We start from the raw sequence: 27670 nt of genomic DNA, 5'->3' as shown, positions 1-27670 counted from the left end.
ACTGGCACAGTGACTGGCTGTAAGGCAGTACCTCACTGTCACACTGCGGACACGACCGGCAATCCTCATACCCTCACAGGCAGTACAGACCCCCCCCCCACCAATCAATGTACACCCCCGCACCACACCCCCAAACACTGGACTGATCACCAGAGTGGAGGACGCTTTGAGTTCTTATACAAATCACACAGTCACTACACTTTACAATAGATCCCGTGAAACTCTGTGAGACTCTCAATGACATGCTGTCCGACAGGTGCGGTTTATGACTTACTTGGCATTAGAGCATTTAAGTTCCTTATCGGGTACTTTGAGCTTCTCATTTAGGCTGACACTCCAGTGCGGTGCTGGGGGGAGCCCTGCATTGTCACACCTACCTTTCTGTGCAGTGTGTCTCAGTCTGGAGCACTCTCGCCTCGGCGTCAGAAGGTTGTGGCTTCAAGCCCCACGTCAGGATTTGGAATCACACAGTCTAACCAATGCTCCAATGCAGCGCTGGGAGTGGGTGGAGGGGGGTGTTACATTGTCAGAGACGCTGTCCTTCAGGTGAGACGTTAAACTGAGGTCCTGTCCCGTCTGTGCCTGTTCTGGTGGATACAATAGGAATTAGGAGCAGGAGTAGGCCATTCGGCCCCTCAAGCTTGCCCCGCCATTCAATAAGATCATGGCTGATCTTCTGCCCGCCTTATCCCCATATCCCTTAATCCCTCTATCCTTTAGAAACCTATCAATCTCAGTCTTGAATGTGTTCAAGGACCTGGGATAGAATTCCACAAATTCACTACCCTCTGAGTGAAGAAGTGTTTCCTCAACTCTGTTCGAAAGGGCTGACCCTTAATCTTCAGACTGTGACCCCTAGTTATAGATTCTCCTACCAAGGGAAACAGTCTCACACTGTCTATTCTGTCAAGCCCCATAAGTTTCTTATATGTTTCTATAAGATCACCCCTAAAGAATATAGGCCTAGAGAATATTCTGGAGAATATAGGCCTAGTTTACTCAACCTATCCTCATAGGTCACTGCCCTCATCCCAGTTTAATTTCCCTAAGTTGCTCACTAACATTAGCTTCTTGATTCCCCTCTATTTTTGGTACGTTTTCAGTGTCTTCTAACGTGAAGACAGAAGCAAAGTCTTTGTTTAATGACTCTGCCATATCTTTATCCCTTATTATAATTCCTCCTGTCTCTGCCGTAATGGATCCACATTCACTTTTGATGGTTAAAATCAATAATTAATGTGGGTCCATTACAGGCAGAGACAGGAGGATTGTATCACTTTTGATACAATCTGCCAGGTCAAATTCATCACCCACTCCGGGGCTATTTGTGAGCCGTTGCTGTGTGCTAATCGGTTGCTCCATTCGCATGTAAAATCACTACACTTTACAGTGAATCCTGTGAAGCAATTTGAGACGTCTCGACAAGGTAATACGTCACTGTTTGTTGTGTGATATCCTCAGTAATGTTTCTCATTTCCAACAAATCGCCCTGAAATTTAAACTAATTATTCATCTAATGTGCCCGACTGAGCAACTGTGCTGCCCTCCAGTGGGCAAAAGAGCTTTCTGCATAACAATGATTTTTTTTAGCCGACATTTAAGAACCTCGAACATGAGAATTTGCTGGCGAAAGAAGACCAAGGTCCATCTAGTTCGCCTTCCGCCATCCTGGCAGTCGCTTGCACGTGTCATGTCCCAAACTATATACTGTATCCTGAGATATTGTTTCCTAACAGAAATCTATCTAATTTGTTCTTGTAAGAATCAACACTTTCTGCTTCCACCGTCTCCCCTGGGAACCCGTTCCATATGTTTACCTCTCACTCACTGAAGTAGTATTTCTGCAGATTTATTCTGAATTTACCCCCTTTCAATCGCAGGCCGTGTCCGCTGGTTCTACTGCTCAGTAGCAGATAAAAAAGCTTATCATGGTCTACATTATCTAGTTCCTTCAGAATCTTCAGAATACAGAAGACTACAATCATATCGCCCCTCAACCTTCTCTTCTCCAGTGTGAACATGACCAGTTTTCCTGATCGCTCCTCGTAGTCCAGTCGTTCCATCCCCTCAATTATTCTGGTTGCCCTCCTCTGTATCCTCTCAATCTCTGCAATATCCTTTTGATATTGTGGTGACCAGAACTGCACACAGTATTCCAAGTGCAGTCGCATCAGTGATTGATAAAGTGGAAGGATTACCCCACTATTTCGGCTCAATATTGTTCTTTTAATACAATCCGGCATCTGGTTTACCTTATTCACTGCTACCAAGCACTATTGCAATAGCTTCAATTTATTGTCAATCAGGAACCCCAGGTCCTTTTCATTTTCTGTACAGATTTTTTTCTTACCATTTAAATAATTATCCCTTCCTGGATTTGTTGTCCCCATGTGAAGCACTTTGCATGGTCTGCATTGAATTTCTTCTGCCATCAATCTGCCCGATTCCCAAGTACTGTATGTCAAGTCCTCCTGTAACCTATCCTGTTCAGCCTTACAGTCTACCACCTTCATCAGTTTTGTGTCGTCTGCAAATTTGTGGAGTCCTGTAGCTTAGTGATTAGAGCCCTCGCCTCGTAAGCGAGAGGACCTGGGTTTAATTCCTGGCAAGTTTCATTATTCCACACGCCTCTGTTTACCGAGTGATAAGTAGAAACCCAGTTGTTAGTCAATTGGCGGATTCCTTTTCCGGGATAATAATTCCTTCAAAATAAATACAAATAATTTGGTCACTCGATCCACAACTGTTTGTGGGACACTGCTGTGCGCAATTGGATGCCGAGTTTCGCCCACAAAACAGTCAATTCACTTTAGAGTATATTGTGTGAAGCGCATTGAGACGTTTCGAAGATGTGTTAAGGCGCGATATCAAATGCAAGGATTATTATTATTATTATCAGTGCCTCCTCAGTCTGGAGAGAAGACGTCTGTGAGGGGACCTTATTAAGGTCCACACAGTTTTATACAGCACTGAGAAAGTAAACTCAGAGCCAGATTGAGTCACTGCCGTACAATGGGCCCGAGACACAGTGCAGAGGAGAGCAACAAGAGCAATGAGCTGTGAGCAGCGATTAACCAAGCTTTCTCCAGCTGAATGTTGACAAGATCGAGGCTCTGTTGCTTGGCTCCCTTCAGCGCCTTCTCACCTCAGGTGCTGACACCATCAACCTGCACTGTCCAACTCACTGAGTCAGTCAGGAACTTGTTCGACTCTCGACTGTCCTTTATACCTCAATTGGGTGCTCTGACCCACTCAGCTTTCCCCCACCTCCATAGCACTGCCTGCTCTGCAATTACCTCTCCCCTCAGGCTGATGAGACTCTTCTCCAAGCTTTTATCGTGTCCGGGCCTGACAACATGAACTCCCTGCTCCCCGGACTCACTAGTTCCTCCCTCCACAAGCTGCAGATTATCCATAACTCTGCAGCTCATGTCCTCTCCTACACCAGGCTCGGTGACCCTATCATCCCCACCCCCCTCGCCCGGCGCCACTGACTCCCCATCCGCCAGAGGATAGAATTCAAAATCCTCATCTTTACCTTTAAATTTTGTTAAATTTTGTTAAATGTTTCATGACCCCCGGCCCACCATCAGCAGACAGACTCTTAGCCTGTCTGCCCCCCGCTCTCTATAACTCTGCCTTGTCTGCCCTCCCTCACCTCCTGCAACAGTAGGATTAGGGTGAGTGTGTTGTGGGTACGGTGCCAAAGGGCCTTCTTCATCTGAACCGCTCTTGTGATGTGGACAAGTTTTCTGTAATAAACAGCGCTGATAACGAGACAAAGGGTCAGATCCCAACTAACGACACTCACATTCTCCTCTGCTCTCCTCAGCAATGGGTGGAGGGGCTGAGTGCCATCGTTCACAACTTCAGAGCCAGCAGTGTCTGCCCCATGACCTGTCTCAAGAAACAGTTAAGTTACACTTATGGAGTTACTTGTATAAACTGTCAGAGATGGTGATATCTCAGCCTGGCTCAGTGCTCGCACTCTCATCTCTGAGTCAGCAGGTTGTGGATTCAAGCCGCTCACGTTGGGGACTTTGAGTTCACAGTCCAGGCTGACTCTCCAGCGCAGGGCTGGGGGGAGTGCTGCATTGTCAGTGCTGACGTCCTTAGGATGAGACGTTAAACTGAGGTCCCATCTGTGCCTGTTCAGGTGGATGTTAAAGATCCCTCGGCGCAATTGGAAAAAAGAAGGGAGTTTCTCTCTGTCCTGGTCACAGATAGAACCATGGAATAATCCAGCACAGAAAGAGGCCATTCGGCCCATCAGACCTGTGCCGGCTCTTTGGAAAAGCTACCCAATCAGTCCCGCTCCCCCACTCTTTCCCCATATTCCCGCTCTTTCCTGTTCAAGTCCCTATCCAATTCCCTTTTGAAGGTTGTTATTGAATCTGCTTCCACCAGCCTTTCAGGCAGTGCATTCCAGACCGTAACAACTCTCTGGATAAAAAAAATTCTCCTCATCTCCCCTCTGGTTATTTTGCCAATTATCTTACATCTATGTCCTGGCTGACAATCCCCCAGATAAAATTAGTCACTCACTCCATGGCTGTTTGTGGGATGTTGTAATTGTTATTATATTATATGTCACTGTGTGGAAATTGGCATTCACCCAAAAATAAACAGTCCCTACACTTTACAGTTAAGCTCTTGTTGAGACTTTTGATGTGATAAGGGGCTATATCAAACACACAACATATTATTAAATAACACTACAATAGCATTAATATGGCTCTTTTTCTTTTAGCTGGATGAGGTTATCATTCTTGACAAATGTAAATGGAAAAATTCCAGTGAGGAGGTAAGTTTCGCCCACAAATATACGGTCAATTCACAGCATATTCTGTTAAGCGCTTTGAGATGTCTAGAAGACGTGAAAAGTGCTATATCAAATGCAAGGATTATTATTATTATTATTATTAAGTGTGTTAGTGTTAGCCCTAACCCCCACCCTGCCCACCAAATGCAGTCGTTGTCCCCCTCCCACCTCACTCCCCGGTAACTGGTTTCCTGTCAATCCTTCCACTGAAAATGGGAAACTCTGCTTTGCTCAGAGCTCCATCCAGTGACCAAATGTAGTACTTCCCCCTTTACAGCAGAGGAAACCAAAGCTGGGTTTGACGCTGGTCCACAGTGGTTGTTGTGGTGGTGGTTGTTGTTGTGAAGCTGCTCGTTGTTGTTGCGGTTGTTGTTGTTGATGTTGACAACGTTGTTGATGATGTTGCTGTGGTTGTTGTTGTTGTTAATGTTGTGGATGGTGCCAGAGGCTTGGAGGGTTGCGAATGTTATTCCCCTGTACAAAAAGGGGCAGAAGGATAAACCCGGGATCTACAGGCCAGTCAGCCTAACGACAGTAGTGAGGAAACTTCTAGAGACTGTAATCTGGGACAAAATAAATTTTCACTTAGAAGAATATGGGTTAATAAAGGACACCAACACAGATTTGTTGAAGGGAAGGTAGTGCAGTTGATTTAGTTTACTTGCATTTTCAAAAGACGTTTGAGAAAGTGCCACATAAGAGACTTATAAGTAAAATAGAAGCCCACGGTATTAAAGGGACAGTGGTATCATGGATACAGAACTGTCTGGGAGACAGAAAGCAGTGAGTGGTGGTGAACGGTTGTTTTTCTGACTGGAGGGAAGTGTGGAGTGGTGTCCCCAGGGATCAGTATTGGGACCACTGCTGTTTTTGATCTATATAAATGACCTGTATTTCCAAGGCACAAATGATACTAAGCTGGGAAAAGTAGCAAACAGTGAGGAGAATATTAGCAGACTGCAAGAGGATATTTTAACAGATGTTGACGTGACAAAGCTGAAGATAAAGGTGTTAAAAAAGCATTTGGGTTACTAGGCTTTATAAGTAGGGGCATCGAATACAAAGTCAGGAAGTTATGATGAACCTTTATAAAACACTGGTTCGGCTTCAGCTAGAGTACTGGGATCATTTCTGGGTACTACACTTTAGGAAGGATGTCGAGTCATTGGAGAGGATGCAAAGGAGATTTCCCAGGATGGTACCAGGAATGAGGGACTTCAGTTATCAAGAGAGGTAGAGAAGCTCGGATTATTCTCCATGGAACAGTGAAGGTTAAGAGGAGACTTAATAGAAGTTTTCAAAGTTATGAGGAGATTCGATAGGGAGAACAAGGAGAAACTGTTTCCACAGGCGGGTGGGTCGGTAACCAGAGGACACCGAGTTAAAATAGTCATTAAAAGAAACAGGGAGGTGAGGAGAATTTTTTTTCACACAGTGAGTTGTTTGCATCTGGAATGCATTGCCTGAAAGGGTGGTAGCAGCCAATTCGATAACAACTTTTAAGAGAGAAGTAGATAATTATTTGGGGAGAACAAGTTTGCAGAGCTATGGGAGAGCGCGGGGGAGTGGGATTGAATTTGATAGATTTTTTTAAAGAGCCGTCACAGACACGATGGGTTGAATGGCCTCCTTCTGTGCTGTATAATTCTATGATTCTGTGTTGTGGTTGTTTATGTTGTTGTGGATGTTGATGTTGTCCCCTCCACACCGGCCTACAAAATGTCTGCTCCCTCTCAAAAAAAACACTCACCATCCAAGACCTCATCATCGATGAAAACATCAACATTCTCGCCCTTACTGAAACCTGGATCACTCCAGGCGACACCTTCCCCCTGAAAGAGACCACACCACCCGGGTACACCTGCCACCATACCCCCCGAACTAACCACTGTAGTGGCAGGGTGGCTCTCATCTCCCGGTCACCACTCAGCCTATCCCCTTACTCCATTGGAGCCTTCCCCTCCTTTGAACCTTATCCTTTACCATCCCTCCAATCTTTCCCTCAAAATTCTCCTTATCTATTTAGCCCCCAAGCCCTCCCCCATCTTCATCCCCGACATCTGCACTCTCCTATCTTCCGTCTCCCTCTGCTCCAAATGCCTCCTCACCCTAGTCAACTTCAACCTTCACTTCACCCCCTTCTACTCTACCTCTGCTGACTTCTCCTCTCTTATCTCCTCCCTCAACTTCTCCCTCCACATCCACTCCACCGTCTCGGACCTCACAATCATTGACAAAACGATCTCGGACATCACTTCATCTCCCTTAACTCCTCAATCCCTCTCTCCACCACCATCCAACCCACCTCCATCTCCTACCGCCCCTGGAAAAATATCTCCTCCCTCCCTTTCAGCTGCCTTGGAGTCATTTGAAGTTCTTCCGTTCTGGGCTTCCTCGTAATGACCTATCCTCCTCGGTCACTCTTCTCCACAGCTTCCTCTCCTTCACTCTCGATTCCCTTGCTCCCCTCTCTTCCCGAACCATCTGCTATTCATTTAAGTCACTATGGTACACCAGCCACCTCCGCTCCCTTAAAGCACAGATGCGTGCCGCTGAACACACTTGGCTTAAATCGAACTTGACGGTCCATCGGCAGATCTGGCTGGACCTGATCAAATCCTACCGCTCCGGCCTCGCCTCCGCTAAATTGTCGTTCTATTCCAAGACAATCTTGGAGGTCAACCCCAGGCTCCCCTTCTCCATCATCAACCGGCTCCTCCGTCCACCCTCTCACACCTCGCCCATCCTCACCTCTAATGCCACTGTGAGGCAATCCTGGACTTCCTCAAATCCAAATTTGTGAGGATCCGCTCAGCTGCCTCTGCCATTCCGTCCCTATCTCCCCCTCCCACCCGGGCCCATATCCATCCCTCCCTCAACACCTTCGAACCTATCTCCCATTCTTCTCTCACCACCATTATAACCAACATGAAATCGACCACTTGCTCCCTTGACTCCATCCCTACCCCTCTCCTTACCTCCGAGCTCCACCTCTTTGCCTCTCTACTCACAGACATCATAAATCTCTCCCTTTCTACTGGTACTGTTCCTAACCCATTAAAAACAGCTGTCATCACACCTATCCTCAAAAAACTCTCCCTGTACCCATCTGTGCTCTCAAACTACCGCCCCATCTCCAACCTCCCTTTCCTCTCCAAGGTCCTGGAACGAGTTGTTGCTTCCCAGCATCGTTCTCTCTCCATCCTCTTCACAAAACCCTCCAATCGGGTTTCCGTGCCGCCCACAGCACAGATCAGCACTGGTCAAAGTGCCAAATGACATTCTGTCCGTCTGCGACCAGGTTCTTCTGCCTCCTCCTCCTCCTTGACCTCTCTGCTGCCTTTAACACCATTGACCACTCTATCCTCATCCACCGCCTCTCCTCTCACCTCAACCTTCACGGCTCTGTCCTTGACTGGTTCAGATCATACCTCTCACTCCGCCTCCACTTCATGTTCACAAACGGTTTCTACTCAAGCCCTTGCACCATCTTATATGGCGTTCCACAGGGCTCTGTCCTTGGCCCTCTCCTCTTCAGTATCTATATGCTCCCTCTTGATGACATCATCCGCAGACATGGGGTCAACTTCCACATGTATACAGATGACACCAACTGTATCTCTCTGGCTCTGCCCTCGACTCCAGGACCACTGCTGTCCTGGCAGAATGTCTGTCAGACATTAAGTCCTGGATGAGAGCTAACTTTCTCCATTTGAATGTCAACAAGACTGAGGTTCTCCTGATTTGCTCCCGGCAGCGCCTTTACACCTCAGGCGCCGACAGTGTCACCATCCATGGATGCACAATCCACCTCACTAAGACAGGCCGGAACCTTGGCGTCTTATTTGACCTTCAACTATCCTTTCTACCCCACATCCATTTCATGACCTGCTCTGCCTTCCCCCACCTCCGCAACATCGCCCGGCTCCGCCGCTGCCTCACACTGCAGACCGCCAAAACTCTCATACACACATTCATTACATTGAGGCTCGACTATGCAAACTCCCTGCTTTTCGGCCTCCCCAACCCCTCCCTCCATAGGCTGCAGATCATCCAGACTCAGCAGCTCATGTCCTCTCCCGCACTAGGCTCCGTGACCCTATCAGCCCCATTCTCGCCTGACTCCACTGGCTTCCCATCACACAGAGGATACAGTTCAAGATCCTGGTCCTCACCTTCCAAGCCCTCCATAGTCTTGCTCCTCTCTGCCTCTGCAACCTTCTAAACCCCTACCATCCTGCCCGCTCCCTCTGCTCAGTGGGCTCCAGCCTGCTTCACGTCCCCCGCCTCGGCTCACCCACCATTGGCAGGCAGGCCTTCTGCCACTCTGCCCCCACCCTCTGGAACTCCATCCCGCAGTCCCTCTGCCTCACCCCCTCCCTTGCCTTCTTCAAGACCCATCTCAAGACCATCCTCTTCGACCGTGCTTTCGATCACCTGCTTCCCCCCCCTGCCCTCCACCCTCCCCGATGCCGACCCTCATCTCAGGTCCGAAACTCTGACTGTCCAGCCCCTTGGGACATCCTCCTGATGTGAAAGCCGCTATTCAAATGTAATTGTTTTGTTGATGTTGTTGATGTTGTTATTGTTGATGTTGTTGTTGTTATTACAGTATAACGAGGACCTTTGCGTCGGGCAAAACAGAGAAGGTGATATTTCAGGCCCTGAAGGAGCTGGGGCTGCCCAGTGGGAAGGTAGGCCTCAAGATTGGACTTGTCTGATATCAAATAGCCCACGATTGACTGTCCTCCTCGGGGGGAGAGGGGGTCTTCTTACAACTACGCCTGTGCTACGGTGATGTGCTTAGTAAGGGAATGTCAGGAATCAAGCCACCCTCTGTCACGGTCTGTAATTCGGTTCCTGAGCCCAGGTGGGTCTGCAGTATTCCAGGGCACTGCTGATGACAGCACAGCCCAGCCCGGCTCATTGGCAGGACCTGGAAGGGCAGACCAGTCCCTGGGGGCAGGGAGTCATCTCACTCATTAACCTGTTAACCCTGCAAGCCAAAGAAGCAGTGGGAAAGTTTATCAATGAGGAATCTAATGCAATTCCAGCCCAGACTCACTTTGTAGATCCCAGAACCTATGGTTGTATTAAAATATTACTGTTTTGAGATTGTTTTTTGGTCAGCCGCATGTCTGACACATATTGAAACCCATCACCTTGTATAAGAGTGTCCAAACCAAATGTGCACTCTCTCCCTGGAGGGAGATGTCCTGTTTACCTAATTCCGGAGAGTATTAGGCGCAGGTTGGCAAGAGCCAAGGCTTGGGGACCTCAGAGTGTGTGTTGGGGTAACTGCTGGAGTCTAACCAGATAAAACCACGTAGCTTGCCATTGATATCGCTGCCTGGCAAGCTTTCCTGACTGTCCAGCGCCTTGGGACATCCTCCCTGGCAGTAAAGGCAATTCAAATGTAATTTGTTGTTGTTTCCTGCTGCTTGTCCAACGAGGACCACCCTACCCGTTAGAGCTTCGTGAACGGATGGCATCCCGTTTGAGGTTGTGTTGACAGAAAGGCCATTGTTTTTTGACCAGTAAGAATGCTCTCAGCAAGCGCAGGGTTAATGACTGGCCTCCCTCTCTTACAGAACGATGAAATCGAGCCCGTGGTGTTCACCTTTGATAAATTCTATGCACTAACACAAAAGATATGCCCTCGAACTGATATTGAGGAGCTCTTCAAGAAACTGTAAGTTGTCAATCATCCGACTGACTATTCAGCCCATTTCACCAAAACACAAAGCAATTAGCCACAGTTAGCCCCCACCCCCAACACACACACACACAGACACACAAACGCGCACGACACTCAGCACTTCACAGCGTTTCCCATTTCAGCAAAGTGTGAAATTTAGTCAGGTTTTTTAACCGAAATTCTTAAAAGAAACTGCTACAAAACCAAAATCAAAACAGAAGTCGCTGGGAACACGCAGCAGGTCAGGCAGCATCTATGGAGAGAGGAAAGTGAGTTAACGTCTCAGGTCGATGACCTTACGTTAACTCATTTTCCTCTCTCCATAGATGCTCCTGACCTGCTGCGTGTTCCCAACGACTTCTGTTTTCATTTCAGATTTAGAGCATCTGCAGTATTTTGCCTTTTGCTACAAATTCAATGATGTTTAAGAACTTATGACTGTGAAACTTTCCATGAATATTCAGTCTATTCCCGGTGACACCTCCCTGCACCCCCCACCCCCCTCCCATAAACATTACATAGACACAAGCAAAATGTCCAATAATAACATAACAAGGAGATGGTTTCACTCCTCCCTCCTGTGTTCGGGATGGCTGGCTGGTTGGCGAGACTTTCTCTGGCATCGTCTCAGTACTGTGACACAGTGCTGTGGGTGAACACACGCAGGGTATCTATCGTCAAACGAAACCATCGTATTTCAGAGAACAATGTATTTGACACTCTGGTGGCGACCATATTGCATCCTGCTGCACTAACAGACTGAGCCCTAACCTGCTGGTTTGAGACAGAACATTAACTCTTCATTTCCAACATGTTCCAACGAAGCGATCAAAAAGCAAGCACTTGGTTGAAATCTTTGATTTCTTGCTGAAAAGCTGTGCACGACAGAGTGCGTGAGTGAGTGAGTGAGTGAGTGAGCGAGTGAGCGAGCGAGCGAGCGAGTGCGTGAGCGAGCGAGCGAGCGAGCAAGGTGGGAATGTGGGGAGAGAGAGAGAGACAGGCACAGAGAGCTCACTGCGAACATAACTCTAAAAAAGCACATCAGTCACACTGTCAACTTTCACAATTTCACAATGTAATTCAGGGGAATTGGAGTGCGTCTGCATGTTTATCTTCACTGGGGGGAGGGAGGGCTTAAAGGAGGTCATTTTCAGAAGCAGAGGTGCCTCCAGGTGGGTGGGGGCGGTCAATATAAAAATATATATATATACAGTTGATTTGTGCGGAAATATGCAACAGCCTTATATATATTTTTTCACTGAATTCCTTTTCAGCAACGGAGACAAAACTGATTACTTAACTGTAGACCAATTAGTCAGCTTTCTCAATGACGTAAGCGCCTTTCATTTATTAACTGCGTCACCGCTCTGCCCACACTGCTCGCTTCCATCCTGCTCCCAGCGCATGTGGTGCATGAACTGTCCTGAGCCTTGTCTGGTATCCGCTCTCTCCCCTCTCCTCCCCTCTCTCTCCTCTCCCCTCTCCCCTCTATTTTCTCCTCTCTCTCTCCTCTCCCCTCTCCTACCCTCTCACCCCTCTCCTCCGCCCTCTCCCCTCCCCTCTCTCCTCCCTCCTCTCCTGTCCCCTCTTCTTCCTCCTCTCTCCCCTCTCCTCCTTGTGCTGTAACACTGAGAACATCCAGCTGATGGCAATCACCCCTTTTCTTTATGTCGCACTCTTTCTTACGATCGCTGCACGAGGACTGAATGCTGCTTTCCATCACGTTTCAGTTCACACACTCATGGCTTTACGTGTTACAGTCGTGTGATTATCTCTCTGTACGGATCAGCCTGGGATGTGGGTCTGTCTTGGGTTTTCTCAGCTACAGCCGATGCCATGTTTTAAACTTTACAGCTTTACGCAACTTGGTCATCGCGGGAAAGTGTTTCTCCAGATGTGTCGGGCGATTAACCTCTCCGTTACCCTCCCCTCTCCCAACGTAAAATTAGATCCCGCGGTTAAAAAGAAGGCCCACTTCTGGGACACCAGGTCAACGCTGATGTCACTGCCTGAGCCCGTGGTCGCACATATGTGCCCCACCTTCGGTCAGGGACACACTTGTGTTACAAGTGCCCATATTTAACGGAGTCGTTTTATGCCCAGATAAAAATCGGACCCTCACCTCAAAGCTGTGTGTGGGACTTCGCTGTGAGGAAACTTCGAACACCCACAAATCACACAGTCACTGCACTTTACAACGAGTCATGTGAAGCGCTTTGAGACATCCTCCCGATCTGATACGGCCCTATAGGATACGCAAGGATTATTATAATTAGACACCAAGCTGGAAGAGGGGGCAGTGAACAGAAGGTTCAGATCTCATTACTTCCCGAGTAACAGTAAAACGTGTTCCAGAGACGGACAGACGGACGATGAGGGAGAGAGGGAGAGGATCCATGGTGGAGCTGGGAAAAGCAGGGTTTGTGTGTATTGTAGAGAGGAAGGACTGCGTTGTCCTGTGCTCTGGAGCCGGTGTGTAGACCATTACTGAGTGACTCACAGAACAGCAGCCCCCTCCCCGCACAGGGTGACTGACATTTGTCTGAATTTTAAACCACCGATCAACGTCAGATCGCGATGACTAGGCCGTCGACTCTGGATTATTCCATTACGACTTACTCTAAACAGAGACCGAGAGAGAAAGAGATAGAGAGAGAGAGAGAGAGAGAGAGGAAGAGAGACAGTGAGGGAGACAGAGAGATAGACAGAAGGAGAAGGAGCGATACTGAGAGAGCGGGAGATAGGGAGAGAGACACAGAGAGACACACATACGGAGAGAGAAACACACACAGACACAGTCACAAGAGAGAGACCCACACAGAGAGAGGGGCACACACACAGTCACAGAGAAAGAGACGCACACATAGACACAGAGAGAGAGTGAAAGAGAGAGAGATACGCGCACATAGACACAGAGTGCAGAAATCTACCCTTGTCCTAATGAAGTCACTTTAATTTTTATTAAGGAATCGCAAAGTTATCTTATGGCTCTCTGTAAATCCATCCCAGAGCTCCCAGCCCCTCCCACCCACTCCCCACTACCACCTCCCAAAACGCTAGTGAACAGCGCTGTATACCGTAGTAACAGTTTGTATATAGATAATCTATCAGTGTCTGTATATTGTGGATTGTTATCTGTGTAAAAATGTAAGGTGTAATTGTCCTGGGCAGTGGGTTGGGGACTGGTAGGGGGCTGGGTACTGGGCTAGGCTGGGTAGGGGCTGGGTAGAGGGTTGGGCATTTGGGTGGGCAGGGGGGTAAGCTGGGCAGTGGGCTGGTAAGAAGTATTAATCCCAGCTTTTGTTCTGTGGCTGTAGAACCAGAGAGACCCTCGGCTGAACGAGATCCTGTTCCCATTCTATGATAGGAAACGGGTGATGCAGATATTTGAGCATTATGATCCTGACAAAGAGCTGAGGCAACAAGGTGAGAACTTGTTCTTCCACTAAACTTCCTGTCAGCCTGGCTCAGTCACTGTGTGTGTGTCAGCCTGGCTCAGTCACTGTGTGTGTGTCAGCCTGGCTCAGTCACTGTGTGTGTCAGCCTGGCTCAGTCACTGTGTGTGTGTCAGCCTGGCTCAGTCACTGTGTGTGTCAGCCTGGCTCAGTCACTGTGTGTGTCAGCCTGGCTCAGTCACTGTTGTGGTGTGTCAGCCTGGCTCAGTCACTGGTGTGTGTGTGTCAGCCTGGCTCAGTCACTGTGTGTGTGTCAGCCTGGCTCAGTCACTGTGTGTGTGTCAGCCTGGCTCAGTCACTGTGTGTGTGTCAGCCTGGCTCAGTCACTGTGTGTGTGTGTGTCAGCCTGGCTCAGTCTCACACTCTCGTCTCAGGAGTCAGGAGGTTATGGTTTTGAGCCCCCCCGCCCAGGTTAGAGTCTCTGAGTGCACAGTCCAGGCTGACACTCCAATGCAGTGCTGTGGGGAGCGCTGCATTGTCAGAGGTACCAATCCTGCAGCGCTGACAACAGTTTCTGAGCCAGGTTGACACACATAATGACTCCTGTCAGTGTCTGTAGATTTTTTGTGGCTGTTGTCAATGGCTGTAGTTTGTGCGGCTGTTGTCAGTGTGACTGTTGTTTGTGTGGCTGTTTGTGTGGCTGTTGTCTGTGTGGCTGTTGTCTGTGTGGCTGTTGTCTGTGTGGCTGTTGTCTGTGTAGCTGTTGTCTGTGTGGCTGTTGCTGATTGAGACTCTGGGTATTGTCCGCAGGGCGGATGTCGTTTGACGGCTTCTGCAGGTACCTGATGTCTGATGAGAACACCCCTGTGTTCCTGGACCGGCTGGAGCTGTACCAAGAAATGGACCAGTCACTCTCTCACTACTTCATCAGCTCCTCACACAACACCTACCTGACAGGCAGGCAGTTCGGGGGCAAATCATCAGTGGAGATGTACAAGCAAATCCTGCTATCAGGCTGCAGGTTCGTGTCCGCGCTCTCTGTCAGTGCCAGTTTGTAATGTCAGCATGAGAGTCAGTGCCAGTTGTGAGAGTCAGTGCCAGTGTGAGAGAGTCAGTATCAGTGTGAGAGTCAGTGCCAGTGTGTGTGAGAGTCAGTGCCAGTGTGTGTGAGTCAGTGTCTGTGTGAGAGTCAGTGCCAGTGTGTGTGAGTCAGTGTCTGTGTGAGAGTCAGTGCCAGTGTGTGAGAGAGTCAGTGCCAGTGTGTGTGAGTCAGTGTCTGTGTGAGAGTCAGTGCCAGTGTGTGTGAGAGTCAGTGCCAGTGTGTGTGAGTCAGTGTCTGTGTGAGAGTCAGTGCCAGTGTGTGTGAGAGTCAGTGCCAGTGTGTGTGTGAGTCAATGTCAGTGTGAGAATCAGTGCCAGTGTGCGTGAGAGTCAGTGCCAGTGTGTGTGTGAGTCAATGTCAGTGTGAGAATCAGTGCCAGTGTGCGTGAGAGTCAATGCCAGTGTGTGTGAGAGTCAGTGCCAGTGCGTGTGAGAGTCAATGTCAGTGTGAGAGTCAGTGCCAGTGTGTGTGAGAGTCAGTGCCAGTGCGTGTGAGAGTCAGTGCCAGTGTGTAACATTACACATGGTTGTTTGTGGGATGTTGCTGTGCTCTAACTGGATGCTACATTGGCACCCAGTTACTACACTCTACAGTGAATCCTGTAAAGTATTTTCAGACGTCTGCGTGATGTAATTTAATGTTGTTTTCTGTCTCTTGTTATTGCAGGTGTATTGAATTAGATATTTGGGATGGAAAAGGGGAGGATCAGGAGCCCATTATAACACACGGCAAAGCCATGTGTACAGACATCCTCTTCAAGGTAACCATACTACCTGCCCCTGCAGAAACCCATCGCTGTGATCAGCCTGTTGTCTAACACACACGGAAATCCATCACCATGATCACCCGGGTGTTTGACACACGCGGAAACCCACAAAATGTCAACTTAGAGCAGCATCACTGAGTGAGGCTCAGGGAGCAGCAGAAAACCCTCGCTGCAGGAATTTTACATCAGTTATGGGAGAAGCTGGTATCACAGTTATTCTTAACATCCTGCGTTGACACAGCGTGTAATGTTGACGTGCTGACACACACACACCACACACACAGTGTAATGTTGACGTGCTGACACACACATAGTGTAATGTTGACGTGCTGACACACACCACACACACACAGTGTAATGTTGACGTGCTGACACACACACAGTGTAATGTTGACGTGCTGACACACACAGTGTAATGTTGACGTGCTGACACACACACAGTGTAATGTTGACGTGCTGACACACACACACACAGTGTAATGTTGACGTACTCATACACACAGTGTAATGTTGACGTGCTGACACGCACACACAGTGTAATGTTGACGTACTCACACACACACACACACACAGTGTAATGTTGATGTGCTGACACAGTGTGTAACGTTGACAGGATGTGATTCAAGCCATCAAAGATACAGCGTTTGTCACCTCTGAGTTTCCTGTTATACTTTCGTTTGAAAATCATTGCAGGTGAGTGAGGCCTGGCAACAACAGCAACAATAACTTGTATTTATACAGCGCCTGCGTACCAACATCTGTAATTACTGCAGCTCTCAGCACTGAACATCTGTAATTACTGCAGCTCTCAGCAATAAACACCTGTAAATACTGCAGCTCTCAGGGCTAAACATCTGTAAATACTGCAGCTCTCAGGGCTAAACATCTGTAAATACTGCAGCTCTCAGGGCTAAACATCTGTAAATACTGCAGCTCTCAGCAACAAACATCTGTAATTACTGCAGCTCTCAGCAACAAACATCTGTAATTACTGCAGTGCTGTGGAGTAATAATGTTTGCGGGTTGCTGTTGACTCATAGACAAGGCTAAGTTTGTTGTTGTTGTTGATTGGTCTCCCCCAGTAAACCGCAGCAGTACAAGATGGCAAAGTATTGTGAGGAGATTTTTGGAGACTTCTTACTGAAGGTGCCGCTCGAGTCCTTTCCGGTACGATTCTTTCTTTACATCAATTTCCGTCCAAAAGCCTTTCCCCTCGCGGCACCAGCTCTCACACCTCTGTAAACTCTGTCCTCTGAGGGATGGGGAGCCAATGCAGCCGGGTGAGGATGGGGGTGATAGGGTCACAGAGCCTGGTGGGGGAGAGGACACGAGCTGCAGAGTTCTGGATAGTCTCTTAGCTTGTGGAGGGAGGAGCTGTAAGTCTGGGGAGCAGAGGGTTGGGGTGGTCAAGCCTAGGGTGTGAATGAGGGTCTCAACACCACGGGTGGGAGGGGGAGGTTGTGGTGGTGACAGGCGGTGAAGGAAAGCCAAGTGAATGAGAGCCCTGATAGAGATGAGGGTTTGCTGGAAACACAGTGGAGGGTGTGGCTGGAGATTGTTATAAGATGCTGATGTGTGCACGTCTCTTCACAGCTTGACAAGGCACAACCTCTGCCATCTCCCAATGACCTCAAAAGAAAAATACTGATCAAAAATAAAAGGTTAAAGCCTGAGGTGGAGCACAGTAAGTCACAGCACATCACAGCTGCTCTTTTTCCACATCACTGCAACCAATACACTCTCCTTGTAACAAGCAATAAGAGGGCAGGTTGCAGTTCAGTTCGTTGGAGTCCTGTAGCTTAATGGGTAGAGCACTCGCCTCGCAAGTGAGAAGACCTGGGTTTGATTCTCGGGCAGGGCGAAACCTTAGGCAAGTTTCCTTACTCCACTTACCTCTGTTTACCTTGCAGTAAGTAGGAACCCGGTTGTTAGTCGATTGTCGGATCACTTTTCCGGTGGTAATAATCTGTTCAAAAAAAATAATAATAATAATTTGGTCACTCCCTCCACGGTTATTTGTGGGCTCCAGTTCTGCCTTCCAGCAGCTGTCACCCCAAGCCTCAGAGTTTCCTCATCAGCTGTCTGGGGGGCATCTGCCTAGTGTAGTGAGGATTGAGCTGGGCCCATGGCAAGAAGGAACAGGTTGACTTGGAGTCAGAGGTGAACGTGGAAACACATGCTGTCAGCCGGGAGGTTTGCACTGCGCTGGCAACGACGTGTAATGATCTGACTTCACTTTCAGAGCAACTGGAGACCTTTAAGCAGCTGATGGAGGGCGGGGAGAGCAGCAGCCCGGCCAGCCTGCTGGACGACGAGATCGAGGAAGAAATCGAAAACGGTAAAGTTGACGATTCGTAAAATTGCCGTGCAATTTCGTAAAGCTTCCGGCAACCGTGAGATGTGTTGCAGTCGCTGTGGTTGTAATTGAATGGTTGTAATTTTCTTCTGTCCTACATTTCTAGCTGACCTGTCTCCGATATCCGGTAAGAAAACACGTTCGTGGATGAGAGGGGGGAGTGGATTTCAAAACTCTTTCTTTTATATCAGCTTCACAAACCCCTGTGTGAGAGCCTGGGTGGGTTTGAGTCACTTAGTCAAGAGCCACTGGCGAAGCCTGTAACTCATTCACATCAATTGTGTCAGTTACTGAGGGTAAGTGCTTGCTAACTCAGGCAGTGCGGTCAAAGAGCAAACAAGTACAACACAGGGACAAGCAAACAGGCTGAATGCCGGCCCCATTCGACTCAGCTAAACAGTCATAATTCTTAATAATAATCCACACAGCGCCTTTCACGTCAGGAGGACATCTCAAAGCGGTTCACACGGTTTACTATGAAGCGCAGTGACTGTGTTTTGTGGGTGAGCACAGCAGCTAATTTGAGCACAACAACAGCAATAACTTACGTTTATATAACACCCCTCATGCAGGGTAGGATCCCAGAGCACAGCAATGGTTCCGCAAACAGCCATGAAGTAATTGAGTGATTTTATTGGTGGGATTGGGTGCAACTCATCGCAGCTCGGGTGCAAATCCTTTGCTGTCCAGCGCCTTGGGACGTCCTCCTGCCGTGAAAGTACATGCAATTTGTTGTTGTTGTTCATTTTCAGCCAGGATTCCTAGAATGCTTAGGTATTCAATTTCAAACAAACCATCCTTCCCATTACCTTTTGATGTAAATAAAAATAATAAACCCAGCTTCCAAATCATGAGAGTTCCTCTCTCTCTCCCAGTATCCTGGCCGACAATCTCCCGGATAAAATCACTTGTTCACTTCACGGCTATATGTGGGATTTTGCTGTGTGCAAATTGGCTGCTGGGTTTGTCCACAAAACACACAGTCACTACAGTTTACAGTAAATCGCATGAAGTGCTTGATTTTATAAGGCGCTCTATCAAACCTGACGGATTTGTTCTACATTGTCATTTTCTTGTTGACTTGTTTTCTCTGATGAACTCTTTTCTCATGCTGAGCAGTAAAAGTGTTGGAACTCCGCTCTCCTTCCTTGTATGAGTTACAGAGCTTCGGAGTGAGTTACAGGGAGGGCGTCAGACTCACAGCATGTGCAGCTCATGTCCGTGAGTAAAGGTGCTAACATTAACCCCAGTCCTTTTGAAGGAAATCTGTGTTGGGTGCTGCTTTGTCAACTCTGGGCAGGGTATTATTAATTGGTTCACTTGCCAAACTTACATCTGTGGACAACACTGCAGATATTTTTACAATAAATTTAACAATTCTAGAGAAACAAAGCCCAGCGTTTGAGGCTTGTGGTTCCAAGGAGTGTGCATACTTAGCAGCATCTTATACTGTAATCCTGACTTGTCTATCTCTTCCCCGCGCATGACCCCAGCCCTCCCTCCTCAGGTGATTTGCACCGAACCTGCCACTGCCCCATCTTGTGCTGTTGACATGCGGGTACTTGGTGCTCCAATTCTCTGCACGTTTGATGTTGTGGGAATGAGGAATGGCAGCATTGTAGTGGTCGCAAGCTGCACTGTTGAGTCGTGGGTGCCTTGAAGCAATTGGGATTGTCTGCAATTCTAAGAGGCTGATCAAACCACACGCTCGTTCAGGCCAATTCATTTCAGCCCACGGACTGATATTCCTGATCAAGTCATCATCAACAAATTCAACCCATTGGGTCTCTCTGAGCACACGCTTAAAATGACAAAACAACAAGAGTAAAACTTACATCAGTCTTATCAGTTGGGATCTTAATACTCAGTATGACTTACGTGATGTCCAAGTTGCAGACAAACTGTATAAGTCGCATAAAATCAAGTTAATCAATAATCTACTCTGCATATGTGTAATTCATAGAATCATAGAATCTTGGAACACAGAAAGAGGCTATTCGGCCCATCGTGCCTGTGCCAGCTCTTTAGAAGAGCTACCCAATCAGTCCCACCCCCCCGTTCTTACCCCATAGCCCTGCACATTTTTCCTCTTTTAAGTACCTATCTAATTCTCTTTTGATAGTTACTATCAAATCAGTTTCCATCACCCTTTCAGGCGTCCATTTCAGACCATAACAGCTCTGTGGGTAAAAACAATTATCCTCGTCTCCCCTCTGGTTCCTTTGCCAATTATCTTAAATCTGTATCCTCTGGTTACTGACCCACCCACCAGTGGAAACAGTTTATCCCTATCTACTCTACCAAACCAGGCTGACACACACACAGTGACTGAGCCAGGCTGACACACACACAGTGACTGAGCCAGGCTGACACACACACAGTGACTGAGCCAGGCTGACACACAGTGACTGAGTCAGGCTGAGAGCTAACGAGAGGTGAAGTGCTGAGAGCTGTGTGTAGGGAGGAAAGCTTTGAGGTATGTTATAAATCAAATCTGCTGTCGGAGCCCCATTTGCAGTTTGTCAGGAGTTGGTGATCTCCAGGCTACAAACTGCTGTGTTTAATCTGCTTTGTTCCTCGCCTAGTTGATCAGGATGAAGAGGCCCATCCTGAACTCAAGTTCCACAGTGAGCTCTCCGCTGACCCCATTAGCCAGGAGAAAGAGGTGCACGTCAACAGTGTGAAGAAGGTCAGTGTTTTTCACACAGCTAAAGTTTGGAGTTGCTACACCCCTCACCTCCCACCCTCTCCCCCACCCTCCATCTAACCTCTTTGGAAATCCCTTCTCTCCGGCCCTCTGTTTCACCCCTACATTATCTCTGATAAGTTCACCTCAAATCTTACGACTTTTGTGGAACGTTATGATGCACAGATTGGCTGCTGGACATTGTCGGTTCGCTGTGTGTCTGACACACACTGTGATGGATTTCTGTGTATGCCAGATAATCCCGCTCCCAGTCAGGGGCCGAGGCTACACTGCCCTTGGTCTTCCCAGCGTCAAGAAGGGGAAAACCAGCCAGTCTTCCTGCTCCAAGTCCTTGTACAGTACCCTCTGCTGGCTGTTTGTGTGCGTGTGTGTGCATGTGCATGTTCCCGTCCCCCAGAAGTTCAAGATCCTCGTCCTCATCTTTAAATCCCTCCCTGGCCTCGCTCCTCCCAACCTCTGACCTCCTAAAACTGTACAAACCCAGCCGCTACCTCTGCTCGGTGGGCCTGTTCATGGCCCCTGCCCTACCCACACCACCCCCAAAGGCATTCAGCCACTTTGCTCCCTGCTCCCGCTTTGCTGGACTGCCTCCAACTCACTCGCCAGATTCCAAAGCCTGATTAAAGGTTTACAGTCCCTCTCTGATTTGACCTGTTTCAGTCATCTTTCTGCTTCACCACCCTCTTTAGATCCTCTTCCCCCCCCCCCCCCCCCCCGCCACAAGGGCAAGCATTCTGAGACATCCTTCCGACATGAAAGTTATGTTAAACCTTTACAAATTGCTGGTTAGGCCTCAGCTGGAGTATTTTATCCAGTTCTGGGCACCACACTTCACGAAGGATGTCAGGGCTTTGGAGAAGGTCCAGAGGAGATTTACAACAATGGTACCAGGGATGAGGGACTTCAGATATGGTGAGAGACTAGAGAAGCTGGGGTTGTTCTGTGTAAATGTAAACCATGTTATGTTTATATTTATCGTATCTTGAGAAGTAAACCCAACACTGGGTGGAAGTGACTGTTTATTAATATTGAAGAGCACACAGTGTGTGAGCAGAGGTCATGTCACAGGGGTATGATATGATGTGAAATGCCATGTTTTCGCAGGTGATCGAAGACCCTGAGCAGGACAATAAGAAGGTAAAGCATTTGACAGCCAGAGAAAAGCATCACCAATCAACCACTTATTTAGCATTTACACAACAGCTAACGTGCTAACCCAGATCAGACTGCATCAGACATCATCACTGATTTACTTCATCCTCACAGGAACAGAGAGACCTGGGGGTTCACATACACAAATCTTTGAAGGTGGCAGGACAAGTTCACAAAGCTGTTTAAAAAAAAGCATACGGGATCCTTGGCTTTATAAATAGAGGCAGAGAGTACAAAAGGAAGGCAGTTTTATTGAAACTTTATAAAAATCGCTGGTTAAGCCTCAGCTGTGTCCAATTCTTGGGACCACACTTCAGGAAGGATGTCAGCGCCTTGGAGAGGGTGCACAGGAGATTTACCAGATTGATACCAGGGATGAGGGACTTCAGCTATGTGGAGAGATTTGAGAGGCTGGGATTGTTCTCCTCAGAGCATTGAAGGTTGAGGGGAGAACATGAGAACATAAGAAATAGGAACATGAGTAGGCCATCCGGCCCCTCGAGCCTGCCCCGCCATTTGATTATGGCTGATCTTCTAACCTAATTCCATTTACCCTCCCTATCCCTTTATCTCTTAGATTTTAGATTTAATAGAGGTATTTAAAATTATGAGGGGATTTGATAGAGTCGATAGGGAGAAACTGTTTCCACTGGCGGGTGAGTCAGTAACCAGAGGACACAGATTTAAGATAATTGGCAAAAGAACCAGAGGGGAGACAAGGAGACATGTTTTTACCCAGAGAGTTGTTATGGTCTGGAATGCACTGCCTGAAAGGGTGGTGGAAGCAGATTCGATAACAACTTTCAAAGGAGAATTGGATAGTTCCTTAAAAAGTAAAAATGTGCAGGGATATGAAGTAAGAGCGGGGCAGTGAGATTAGTTGGGAGCTGGTACGGGCACGATGGGCCAAATCAGCACCTTCTGTGCTGCAGGATTCTATGATTCTAAGATGTATAATAATGTACACACACACATCAGCAGCTTTGTATAACTGATTCTGTGTCAGTGTGGTCAACGCCTGCATAACTACTACTCCATTGCTGATTAACTAACCGTTAGTGATCAACTCAGCCTTTTAACTAAATCTGTTATTATTGTTTGCTGAGTGCAATTCCGCAGCCGAGTTCACCTCCAAATCACACAGTCACGACACTTGAAGTTAATCCTGTGAAGAGCTTTGAGATGTGCTTCTGATGTGAAAGATACTGTGTGAACGGCACGGATTAGTATTATTCTGGGATCACTCTGCTATGTGTTTCCTGTTCCCCACAACGCAATCACAGTGTGTTTCCTGTTTCCCAGGGCACTATCACAGTGGAGGACGAGCAGGCCTGGGTGTCGAGCTATACGTATGTTGGAGCCACGACTAACATCCATCCATACCTGTCGGCCATGGTCAACTACGCCCAGCCCGTCAAGTTCCAGGGCTTCCAGGTAGCCGAAGGTACCCAGGATTTTACTAACGATCTGCCTGACATTGTCAGTGGATACACATAGCAGTAATAATATAACAGTAGCAATATAACAGTATCAATAGGTGCATTGTCAGAGGTACAACAACAACAACAACAAGATTGCATTTATAGAGCGCCTTTCACGTCGGGAGGACGTCCCAAGGCGCTGTACAGTTGGGTCGGGACCCGAGCATTGGGGGGAAATGGTCAGGGTGGGGGGAGGGAGCGAGGAGGGGGTAGAGAGTCGAGCGGGGAGCTGAAGGCTCGGTCAAAGAGAAAGGTCTTGAGACCGGCCTTGAAGGAGGAAAGGGAGGAAGCAAAGCGAAGGCACTGGGGGATAGAGTTCCAGAGCCTCGGGGCTGAGAGGCTGAAGGCCCGACCACCGATGGTAGGGCGGTTGGGGCGGGGGATGTGGAGCAGACCGGAGCCGGAGGAACGGAGGGTACGGGCAGGAAGGTAGGGGGATAGTAGGTTAGAAAGGTACCGTCCTTTGGATGAGACGTTAAACTGAGTTTAACAGTCCGTGCCTGTTAAAGATCGCATGGCGCTGTTCAAAAAGAGAAGGGAGTTTTTCTCTATCTCTCGGCTGACAATCCCCCATTTAAAATTGGCCACCCATTTCATGGCTGTGTGCGGGATATTGGTATGTGCAAATTGGTTGCTCCGTTCACCTAAAAATCCACAGTAACTACACTTTATAGTAAATCATGTGAGGCGCTTTGAGACGTCTCAGTGGCATGAAAGGCACTGGACCAAATGTAAGGATTGTTGTTATTATCCTGCATTTCAAAGCTAGCATTTTGATTGCATGCTTTGAATAATAATTTGATAAAGCGCCTTATCATATCGCCGAGACATCTCAAAACGCTTCACAGGATATTCTGTAAAGTGTAGTGACGGTATTTTGTGGGTGGACGCAGCAGCCAATTCGCACGCAGCAACATCCCTCAAAAAGACATGAAGTAAGTGACCAATTTTATCTTGATGGCCAGGACACCAGGAGAGAGAAACTCCCTTCTCTAGTGGAATTTTTCTTACTGTTTCATACTTGCCTTCACCACTTGATGGCAGCAGTTCTTTTTGTAAACGACCTCGTCTCTTCCTCTCAGATTTGTTTTATAATTTTAGCTATTCCACTCAGCTCCCTGTGATTTTACCCTGGTCGTCAGTGTAAACCTCACGTGGCAGATGCAGAATAGCTACAATATGTCAGCATTTTCGTTCCCCGAGCTCCCATCCGCCTGATCAGGTGGATGTTAAAGATCCCGCAGGGCTACTGGAAAAAGAGAAGGGAGTTTCTCTCTCCCAGTGTCCTGGACAACAATCCCCCAGATAAAATTGATCACTCACTCCATGGCTGTTTGTGGGACGTCACCCTGTGCAAATGGGCTACGCTTTCACCTACAAAATACACAGTCACTCCACTTTACAGTAAATCCTGTGAAGCGCTGTGAGCCATTTTGATAATTCCGAATGTATGGGAGTTGGGAATGGGAGTTGGGATGCCTGTTGGTTTGTCTCAGGTTTCGTCGGTTTCCAGCAGATTTCCGCTTGTTGTTTTGACAGAGAGGAATATTCACTGCAACATGTCTTCATTCAATGAATCGGTGGGACTGGGATATCTGAAGACTCACGCAATCGAGTTTGTGAAGTATCCTTTGTGATCGCTGGAGGTGATTCATTTCAAGCCAAAAACGTGAAGAACCAAAACATAAAGGCTCCTCAACAGAATAAATATAATCTTTACATTCGATACAGTGCCTTTCACGTTGGGAGGACGTCTCAGAACGCTTCACAGGATTTACTGCAAACTGTGTGATTTGTTGGCAAACGTGGCAGCCAAAAGCACACAGCAACATTCCCCAAACCATCAGGAAGTCAATGACAACAATAACTTGTATTTATACAGTGCTCTTCACGCAGTGCAGTGACTCAGAGAGCTTATCAGTGGCGGAGCCTGACACAGAGCTGGAGGCGACCGTAAGCACAATCGAAGAGGAAGGTCTTCAGGTGTGATCTGAAGACAGCAAGGAAGAGACGTTGAGGCAGAGAGTTCCAGAGTATCGGGGCATAGGAGCTGAGAGCATGGCTGCCAATGGTGGAGCAGAGGAGACGAGGCTGGAGACGAGCCAGCTGAGTGAAGGGGTGAGGGGGTTAGAGGAGTTGGGAGTGAGCAGCTCGGGGGGTAGGGAGGTGCAGGGGCTTGATATGCCTTGTACGTAAGTTTGAGGATCTTGAAATGGATCTGTCCTGCAATGTGGGGATGGGGGGCGGGGGGTGGGGGGTGGTTCCTGTGATGATTGGCATTGGGAGGTGACTAAGGTGTGGACGAGGGTTTCGGCTGTGTTGGGTGTGAGTTATGATCGGAGGCGGGCAAAGTCGCAAAAGTGGAGGAAAGCGGGCCGAGTCAGATCGGATGTGGGGAAGGAAGGACAGCTGTGGGTTGAACCTGACACCAAAGTTAAGCGCAGGTTCATTAAGTGAGGAAAGTTAGGGAAGGTTAGGGAGGTCAGAGCCACAGGTGAGAAGATGCTGACAGGAGCCAAGGAGGATGGCTTCTTATCAACATTCAGCTGCAGGAAGTTTCTGTTCATCCAGGCCTTGATGTCTGACAAGCAAGACCTGGGGTCATGTAGATTTGGGTGTCATCCGCAAACATGTGCAAGGTTTTAACCAATTTTGACCAATTTTTTAACACCCTGTTTATGCGCAAATAGAAAATAATAGGGAATTACAACTGTCAGCCTGGCTTAGTTGGTGGCATTCTGGCCTCCGAATCAGAAGGTTGTAGATTCAAGTCCCACGTTAAGCTCACAGTCTAAGCTGACACTCAAATGCAGTGCTGGGGGGGAGGTGTCCATTGTCAGAGGTGCCGTCCTTCAGATGAGACGTTGAACCAAGTCTGTGCCTGTTCAGGTGGACGTTAATGAGAAGGGAGTTTCTCTCTCCCGGTGTCCTGGCTGACAATCCCCCCAAATAAAACAGTTCATTTACTACACTTTATACACAGTAAATCCCGTGAAGCGCTTTGAGATGCCCTCCCGACGACGTGGAAGGAGCCACATCAAACACAAGGATAGTTACTCGTCACGGCTGTTTTTTGCGGGACATTGCTGCGTGCAGCCAGCTCGGTTGCTATGTTCACCTATAAAATAGAGCCGGCACACAGTAAATCCTGCAGAAGGATGTCTTCCTGGGGTGAAAGGTGTTTTATATCAAACATAAGGATTATTTTTGTTTGTTTGATTGAGTGGGTTTGTATGGGAAGTAAATGCTAATCAGGGTGCTGAAGTATAAACATGTACAGAGCCTGCATCTGAAGACCTTCCAGTCCATTTTTCCTCAACGAGGTTCAGCTATAATAAACGTCAAATGAGTCGTATTTACCCTAAGGGAGGCCGAGTGGATTCCAGTAATTACATGCCTCAGATCTTCTGGAACGCTGGCTGCCAGATGGTCTCCCTCAACTTCCAGACCCCAGGTAGGGAACCTTCTCCTCTCAGTCCAAATCTCATTCCAAAGCACAGGCACTTACTCCCCTACATATGCTGCGCTTCGAACCACACCCCGAGCCAGCACTGCTTCCACCGGCAGACATGGCAAAGCTGAGAGAGCTGAGGAGCATGCAGTGAGGGGGGGGCAGGGGGGAGGCCTAGAATCACTGCATTTATAGAGTGTACTTCATGTGGGGTAGCGTCCCGGAGCGCTTCACAGTGACAGAGTCTGACAACGAGCCAAGGGGAGAGAGGGGTAGGGAGGTGACCGTAAGCATGATCGAAAAGGAAGGTGTTTAGGTGGGATTTGAAAGTGGAGAGGGAGGGGGCTACAGAGCAGAGCAACCAGGCAGATCCCCACGTTTAGAGGAATGAGCTGCGAGCAACGACTAGACAGGATCGGGCTCTTCAGTCTTGAGAGAAGACAGCTCAGAGGGGACCTCATAGAGATTGTAACATTTTAAATGAGATTGAAAATTAAACCCAGATCATTACTTTCGGATGCACCGAGACAGTAGAACAAGAGGGCACAGGGTTAGAGCTGTAAAGGGGCAATTTCAGGACAGACACCAGGAAGTGTTTCTTTACCCAGAGGGTAATTAACGACTGGAACAGGTTACCAGGAAGGGCGGGTTGAGGCCAGGACACTGGGACTCATTTAAAAAGCAACTGGATGCTGTTATAGGGGGACGTTAGAGTGGGTTTTCTGGAGGGAGATCAAATG

General features: G+C 48.1%; 1 protein-coding gene across 4 annotated transcripts in view; it reads left to right on the top strand.

Annotated features, from left to right (window-relative positions):
• The window catches only part of LOC103171709 (1-phosphatidylinositol 4,5-bisphosphate phosphodiesterase beta-4), a 123518-nt gene that overhangs the window by 66516 nt on the left and 29332 nt on the right, over positions 1-27670 (top strand). For all 4 annotated transcript variants that reach the window (XM_042332841.1, XM_042332842.1, XM_042332839.1 and 1 more), the window contains exons 7-24: positions 3833-3912; positions 4751-4804; positions 9435-9516; positions 10414-10514; positions 11795-11852; positions 13838-13946; positions 14726-14936; positions 15684-15777; positions 16397-16476; positions 16866-16950; positions 17377-17467; positions 18026-18121; positions 18246-18266; positions 20725-20828; positions 21951-21983; positions 23301-23442; positions 25019-25103; positions 26809-26933. In XM_042332841.1, coding sequence (XP_042188775.1) covers positions 3833-3912; positions 4751-4804; positions 9435-9516; positions 10414-10514; positions 11795-11852; positions 13838-13946; positions 14726-14936; positions 15684-15777; positions 16397-16476; positions 16866-16950; positions 17377-17467; positions 18026-18121; positions 18246-18266; positions 20725-20828; positions 21951-21983; positions 23301-23442; positions 25019-25103; positions 26809-26933 — 1651 coding nt within the window. The remainder of the gene's footprint in view (positions 1-3832; positions 3913-4750; positions 4805-9434; positions 9517-10413; positions 10515-11794; positions 11853-13837; positions 13947-14725; positions 14937-15683; positions 15778-16396; positions 16477-16865; positions 16951-17376; positions 17468-18025; positions 18122-18245; positions 18267-20724; positions 20829-21950; positions 21984-23300; positions 23443-25018; positions 25104-26808; positions 26934-27670) is intronic.

The sequence above is a fragment of the Callorhinchus milii genome, unplaced genomic scaffold (genome assembly GCF_018977255.1).
Source record: "Callorhinchus milii isolate IMCB2004 unplaced genomic scaffold, IMCB_Cmil_1.0 Scaffold3, whole genome shotgun sequence".
Taxonomy (NCBI): Eukaryota; Metazoa; Chordata; class Chondrichthyes; order Chimaeriformes; family Callorhinchidae; genus Callorhinchus; species Callorhinchus milii.
This window is presented reverse-complemented; position numbering and strand designations above follow the sequence as displayed.